Raw genomic sequence first — 7,280 nt, 5'->3', positions numbered from 1 at the left:
TTGGGGGAAATGTGGGTGGTGGATGGGGGCACTGGGAGGGGTAAGGCAACTCCCAAATGCTGCCACTCAGGGCCCTTGTCCCTCCTAGCCCTGCCCATGGTGAAGACAGAGGTGGCCTTGGTGCAGGGCAGACCTGGGGCTACACCAGAGGACTCCTGACATCACACCCATGAGTCCATATTTACAGCTTTGCAATCTGGTTATAACCCAGCCACTGCTGACCCTGGACCACCAGCAACTACAGAAGCGTCACCTGTTCCAGGGTGGCCGAGTTTGAGGAAAGAGCCTCTCAGTGCAGAGGCCAAACCACACACAGTAGTAGGCAGCAGCCAGGCCCACTACTGTAAGTCTGGTGTGATTCCATCTCTCCCCTGCCCCTCTGCCTCCACTGTGGACAATCGACGCTGTTCCAGCAAGCACAGAGGCATTTTCTGGGTTGCTAAATATGCAAGACATATATCAGAGCCCCTGTTCATAGGTACTAGTAATAAACGTAGTAAAGAAAGAGGAAAGTCTTGGGAAGCCGGGTTGAGTTCTGACGGGAGCTCAGCAGGCTATTCGTTTCCAGGAGCGAGGGTCTGCAGCTGTCCCAGGGTCTTTCTCCTGAGTCTGGGGGAGGAATCTTGGGTTGTGAGCTTGGCTCCATTCCTCAAACCCCTTGTACTTCAGTGCAGCAGGGTGGAGGACACAGAGGGCTCTGCAGCTGGCCCCATAGACCTGTCAATTTCCCCAGTTCTGCCTCTTTCAGGCTGGGTCACTGTGGGCAAGTTCCCTTTTCTCTCTGTATTTCTTCATCTGCAAAATGAGGGGGATAATAATCTCTACCTTGTGTGGGAATGATGAGGATTCAATGGCATATATAAAGCCTCTGACATGAATGGATGGATGGCAATCCTTCTAGCAAGATCTCTTTGGGAAAGACAATGCTGGTCTGACCCCTAACACTTCCCTCAGGGTTTTCACACCCCTGTGAGGCTCTCTCAGAGTATGAGTAATGCATCCCCCTCCCTCTTTGACCTGAATGTGGGCAAAGAAAACCCCAAAGCCCTTCAATTCCATCTCCAGACTCTGCTAAAACTTATGGAGAAGCCACAAGGGAAATATTTAAGAAAAAGCAGAAGCTCCCACCTGATCGTGTTTACAAGGTTCTTGCCTCTGACCCTCTTGGGAGGCCCTGTTCCATCTTTCCCTCAACAACGGGCTGCCCCTAGAGACCTTCTGCCTGCTGGCCCTGGGCCGCTTCCTGTCCCCTCCCTCTTCAGCAGAGCCAGGGTCAGATGCCTCAGGCAGGAAAAAGCCCAAAGCAGCCCTTCCCAGGGTTGCCAGAAGGCAGTAGCATGGGAGCTGTGGCTGGTATGGGCGCTGTCAGCATCCTTGGACCCCAGCCCCTCTTCTGGAGCTAGGTGGGGTGAGACCCAGGCCCCAGGCCACAGAGCCAGGAGGCCGGATGTGGAGGCGGCCAGTGGCACCCACCATCCGTCCATCCATGTGTCTCCATGACTTTTCCCTTACTCCCCTCTGCTACCTTTGGCCCTGTTGAGCTTCCTGACACAACAACAGCTGCTTCCTAAGCCACAGCCCAAAGTCCCATTTCCACCCCAGACCATCCTTGGGGGGACCAGGCCTGAGTGTTTTGTCCTCACTGGCGCCAGGAAAGAAGGCAGTGGTAGCCCCGCTTTCCTGCCCTTGTGTTTAAAGGAATGGAGTGGAGGCATCTCAGTAAACAGCGGAGGGAGGAGGGGTCAGGGGAGGCTTCTGTTTCCTAAAGTGCGATGCTGCAGCCCCCTCCATTGGAGTGCTGGCCTCGGAGGGCACAGTCTCTTCTTGCAGCAGTAGCCTTGGGGCAGGTTCCCTGCTCCAGACAATGGGCACAGGGACCCTTATTCTCTTGCCCCTGGTCCCCTGAGCACCACCCTCAGCCTGGGTCCTAGGGCAGCCATGTCACCTTGGTCTCAGAGCCAAGGAAGGCTCAGAGAAAACATCAGGGAGTTCTGGAAAGAGAAGAGCAGGGAGTCAAGAAATCTGGGTCCTGTTTTCTATTTGGGCCACCACCTGCTGTGTGACCATGGGCAAGACCTTTACCCTCTCTGGGCCTCAGTTTCATCTTTTGTAAAAGCACACTAGAGTCTGTAGCACTGCCAGAGTCCCTGGACCACACCCCTGGAGGGTTCAGCTGGGGCTGGGGCCCTGGAGAGTGCATCTCTAACAGCTCCCTGACCCCTGCGCGTTCTGAAAGGGGATTTGCTTTAATCTGAGAGAAAGGTTGGGCTAGAGATCTCAAAGGCTTCCTCTGGATCCAGCTCCGATGTTCTGTGATTATAAAAGGAGGCATGGAAAGAAGGCGCCTGGAGAAGATGCTCACATAGCTCCTGGTGCCCACCCTGCCTGGCACCTGGCGGGAAATCAGGTTCCCACCTGTGAGTGCCCCACGGGCACTCTGTCCGGCTCACACCCTGAAGGGCTGGTCTTGGGGCTCACAGAGATTCCTCCAAGATGGGGAGCGAGTGCTGCCTCTAGGTCAGGCATGCAGGCCCAGGTAGGAAGTTACAGAAGCAGAGCCCAGAAATCTTGACTTCCAGCCCCAAGGGGATCTGAGCTTGGGCTTCCCTTTGCCTCTGTCCTTACCAAGTGTGAGAGGTAGACCTTCTCGTTCCTCTGTGTCTCCATGGCCTGTCGAGCTGAAAGAGATGTAGAAGGAGGAGCTCCTTGAAGCCAGGTGTAGTTGGGAATGGCCCGGAGCTCAGCCCAGAAAGGCGTACTGGCCCCCTTGCACAAGGGAGCAAGGGCCTGCCGGAGGGAGGAGGCAGCCAGATGGGCAGAAGAGCCCCTTCCAGCTCAGCCCCTTGGGAATGACCCAGTCTTCTCAGATCAGTGCATGGAGATTATCTCATGAGGGTCAGAAACTGGCTGGGAAAATAAATCTGTGTGCTAAGGTCACTGCTACTTAAGCCTTAGTGTGAACATAGGACCCCCTGGACATTTTCATACAGTGCCGAGTCTAATACAGTAGGCTGAGGTGAGAGTCTGAGCGTCTGTATTTCTGACAGGCTACCAAGGGTTGCCCCCGCTGCTAGCTGGCAATCAAAGTTTGGGAGGCAAGGTGCTAAGTGGCTGTGAGGTTGTGACCAGGAATGCGCCCACCCTGGATTCCTCAGAGGGGACCTGGACAAAGCCCACATTTCCTCCTAAGAGCCACATGAAGAGATGGAAAGCAGGCCCAGGATTCCCCCATGGCCACCTCCACGGGGACGACATTGTGATTATCTTCCTGGCTTTACCACTTCCTAGCTATGCAAACAAAGGGCAAGCTGCTTAACCACTCTGTGCCTCAGTTTCTCCCTCTGGAAAATGGGTGTACTCCACAGTGTGGACGAGATTAAAGGGGATAAGCAAGATAAGCTGGGGATAGTGCCTGGCACATGGTGGCTCTTATTACTGAGATTTTGGTTAATCCTTTTAGTCTTTGCCATCCAGCACCGTGGCCAGGAGCCACACATGGCCCTCAGGCATGGAAATGTGACTATTTTACATTAGACTGGGTTTTGACGGCTCAATATGAAAAACATGAAAGTAGAATATGTATCATTGATATTTTCATATTGATTCCATATCAAAATAAGAATGTTTTGGATATATTGGGTTAAATAAAGTACATTACTAAAATTAACTTCACTAGATTGGGCTTAGTGGCTCATGCCTGTAGTTCTAGTTACTCGGGAGGCTGAGACAGGAGGATCACTTGAGCCCTGGAGTTCAAGGCTGCAGTGAGCCATGATCACACCACTGCACTCCAGCCTGGGCGACAGAGTGAGACCTTATCTGTAAAAAAATAAGTAATTAAAATAAAACAAAACACACTTAACTGCACTCATTTCTTTTTACTCTTTTTCATGTGACTATTCAAAAGTTTTAAATTACATTTGTGACTTGTATTCTATTTCTGTTTGATGTATATCTGTGATTTGAGATAAATGAGGCTTAGGGCAGTTAGATGACTTGCCTGAGCTCACACAGCTGAAAAGTGGCAGAGCTGGGATTTGAACCCCAGCCTATGGAAGGGACTGAGCAGCTCTAGAGACCCAGTGGCAGGAGTGCGGTTACAATGTCTGTTCTGCTCAAGTTCAAGTGCTTGGTCCTGCATTGCCCCTGGCAGTTGGTTCCCACACAAGGAGCTGGCCATGAATTCCCTGGGATCAACAGGTAGAGAAGCGCTTGATCAGTTCGGACAGGCAGGAAGAAGCTGAGAACTCTTCATTCTCCCATTTCCCCTTGTGAATTGCTTTCCTAATGTTGATTACCTCATGGCTCCTTCAGAAGGGAGGCCACAGCTCCTGATGCCCATATTTCAGACAGACACACTGAGACCCACAGGGTCTTTCCGGGGCTGGATGAGGAGCTGCAGGTCTCAGTGAGGTCCCTAGTCCAGTGAGCCTCCCACCTTCCTGCCACCCACCTTTGCTCACCTTCCTTTCTCCACAGGAGCAGGTGGCTGCTGAAGGTGATCAGGCCTGCGGCTGACAGAAGGCTCAGCAGCACCAGGACTGGGGCCAGTATGCGGACCATTGGGATGGACACCCTGGAGATGAGACGCAAGGAGCCTAGTGGCTGTTACCAGATAAACCAGAGTCTATGTCCTTTGGGGGCCCCAAGTACAGGCTGAGAAAGCCAATCCCTAGTGTGGAATTCAATTCAATGCAGCAAAGACTTGTGGGGGGGTGTGGTGCAGGAGGGCGATATTTAGTGCTATTGGCTCTCGACAAACATTATTTAATTAGTGCAGACCCTGAAGCCAGGCTGTCTGGATTCAAACTCTAGCTCCACCACCTTCCTATACCTTGGGTAAGTGACTAAACCCCCAGAGTGTCAATTTCCTCCTTTGCAAAATGGCTGTGGTGAGGATCAAATGGGTCAGGATGTGTAAAGCACATAGTTCAGTGCCAGACACATGCCAGATACCATGTCAATGTTAGTTGTTAAATTCCACAATCCCTGTGTAACTAGGTAGGAGTGGCCCAATTTCACACTGGAGAAACTGACACCTGAAGCAATGAGCGACTTGCCAGGTCACACAGTGGTGTGTGGGGAAGTTCTCAGTGGCCTGTATCTGGGCTGGTGTCACTGGCACAGGCATGTGGGGCATCCTGGCATTCTTACTGTGAGTCAAGCCATGTCCTTTATCTCTCCCAAGGAGATCAGAGGGACTAGGGACCACGATGTCCCATCAGCCTGTCTGGTGTGGGAGGGATCCCTGCTCCCGTTGCCAACCCCAGGATTCACTTTCAGCAGGATCTGAACCTGCCAGCAGCTGCCTGGATGTCGGTAGCCAAGTGCATTTACAACCCCCAAGAACCAATCCTTCAGGCTGGGACTCCGGTTGTAAGGATAAAAATTGTTTTGTTTTGGATTCTGAGTTTTCATGCTTGGCACAGGGCTTAGTGCAAAGTATATAGGTAAAAGCCTCCGAACTGGGGGGCCATCCCTGAGGCTGGGGCAGGGAGAGAGGTGGGGACTGGGACCCTGGTGGACCCTTCCCCTTGGACAGGCAGCAGAGCTGCTGGCTCCTATAGTGCAAGCTGTCCACTGCTCAAGGGCCCCTGTGAGGGACCCTCTGTGCTGCAGGCTGTGGCCATGACACGAGGATGTGTCTGCTTAGAGGAAAGACCATTGGGTTCCCATTTGCTCAAAGGCACCTTATGATTTAGTGATGGCCTGAAAGGTGATGTTGGTCACCTGGGGCTCACCTGGGCTTAGAGCTGCTGCTGCTGAGAGCTGGACTGGCATCCTCTGCTGAGGTGGAGTCCAGCTGCTTCGGGGGGCGGGAGCTCCCTGCAGGAGGAGAGGTCGCTGCGTGAGGAGAGGTTGCTGCGTACTGAGAAGTTCTTTCGTGCCCGTACTGGGAAGTCCCTGGGAATGGAGTGGCCTCAGCCCCTGTCTTCCCCTGCTTGGCTGTGGTTCCTGCTGGGTAGAGCCCAGGAGAAGCTACAAGTCCAAAAGCAATGCCTCAGCATCCTTCCTGACCCTTGTATCTCAGCATCCCAGACCTCTGACCCTTGACCCCTGAACCCTAGCCTTTCTGGGACCCATTTCTCAGAACATCCCCAGCTAAAGGATATCCCAGTAAGCAAACAGATGTAGATGAAGCCATTCTGAGGAAGGAGACTGTAGATCAGACACACCCCACAGCTGTGTGTGATGTTCAGTCTCTTTCTGTGCCCACAGCCTGTTCCCTCTGTGGGGAGGTATAAGCATTCCCCTTCCCTGCTTCCATGACCCTTTCCAGTGACCATTCAGTGGACATCTTCCTGCCCTCCCTCTATAGTCACAGTTAATTGTCACCTCCTTCCTCACCAGAAGGACAGGTCCTCCCCTCCCCACCATGTGCCCCCTCCCCACCACCCATGCCTCAGTAAGGCCTTGACTTCCTTCTGCAGCCATGAGACCAAGAAGGGCAGGGTGGCAGGGATGAGTCCAGAGGTCAGGGCCCAACGCCCGGCCTTTCTGGCTTGCCCCCGAGACTCTGGATGGCACAGACAGAACACGAGCTTTGGGGTCAGGCTGTGACCACTTCCAGGCTCTGGCGCTTCCTGCGTGACCCTAAGCGTGTGACCTGACCCTAAGCGAGTGACCTAACCCTGCTGAGCCTGTACTTCCACAACTGGACAACCCAGTTCTCAGGCTTGTGGGGACACCTAAGTGGCCACAAAGTATTGTGTCTGGTACCAGGCAGGCACTCACTGGCTGCTTCTGTAAGAAGGGTGGCAAGGGACGGGGCAGAATTGCCATTCACTCACTCAATCCTGGGGGCTGGGTTTGCTGAGTTTTTGCCTTGGGCTGCAGGCGTGTTGTAACCAGAAGTTGGAAGGTGGGAGAAGGGGAGGGAGGACAGCAGGGTCCTAGAGGAAAGGGAGAGGCTGCTCTCAGGGGCGGCACCGCTCTGAATCCCTTTTCCTTCCTTGGGAGCAGCTGGCAGCTTTCCTATCCCCCACCTCAGCACAGAGCACTGCTGTCTTTCGCCTCGGCCAACCAGGAGCCACGTGGCGGGTTCCAGCAGATCCCTGGTCTTCTCCTTCTGCAGCCCCCTGGCCTCCCGCCTAGCTCAGACCCTCAGTTTCCCCTGTCCCCACCTGCCTCTCAGCCTGCTTCTTCCCTGCCACCCTTCACATTATGCCAGTTTTGTCTCAAAAGTCTGTGTTGGATCCCATCCGTCTCTGCCTTAGAACAGTGAGTGGCTCTCCATTGCCTATAAGCCGAAGCTCAAACTTTTTTTTTTTTTTTTTTTT

The 7,280-nt window shown here is 53.4% G+C and overlaps 1 protein-coding gene across 4 annotated transcripts in view; it reads right to left on the bottom strand.

The window, feature by feature from the left end:
* CD300LG (CD300 molecule-like family member g) overlaps window positions 1-7,280 on the bottom strand; it is a 15,947-nt gene that overhangs the window by 3,994 nt on the left and 4,673 nt on the right. Inside the window, exons 3-7 of one of the 4 annotated variants that reach the window (XM_011940059.1) lie at window positions 6,792-6,893; window positions 5,742-5,979; window positions 4,464-4,576; window positions 2,626-2,678; window positions 1,547-1,991 (exon numbers count right to left, since the gene is read on the bottom strand). In XM_011940059.1, coding sequence (XP_011795449.1) covers window positions 1,953-1,991; window positions 2,626-2,678; window positions 4,464-4,576; window positions 5,742-5,979; window positions 6,792-6,893 — 545 coding nt within the window. In that variant the 3' untranslated portion in view covers window positions 1,547-1,952. Of the gene's footprint in view, window positions 1-1,546; window positions 1,992-2,625; window positions 2,679-4,463; window positions 4,577-5,741; window positions 5,980-6,791; window positions 6,894-7,280 lie in introns of those variants that run through there. The other 3 variants (XM_011940058.1, XM_011940060.1, XM_011940061.1) reach the window with 3 other exon arrangements.

The sequence above is a fragment of the Colobus angolensis genome, unplaced genomic scaffold (assembly GCF_000951035.1).
Source record: "Colobus angolensis palliatus isolate OR3802 unplaced genomic scaffold, Cang.pa_1.0 Scaffold187, whole genome shotgun sequence".
Taxonomy (NCBI): domain Eukaryota; kingdom Metazoa; phylum Chordata; class Mammalia; order Primates; family Cercopithecidae; genus Colobus; species Colobus angolensis.
This window is presented reverse-complemented; position numbering and strand designations above follow the sequence as displayed.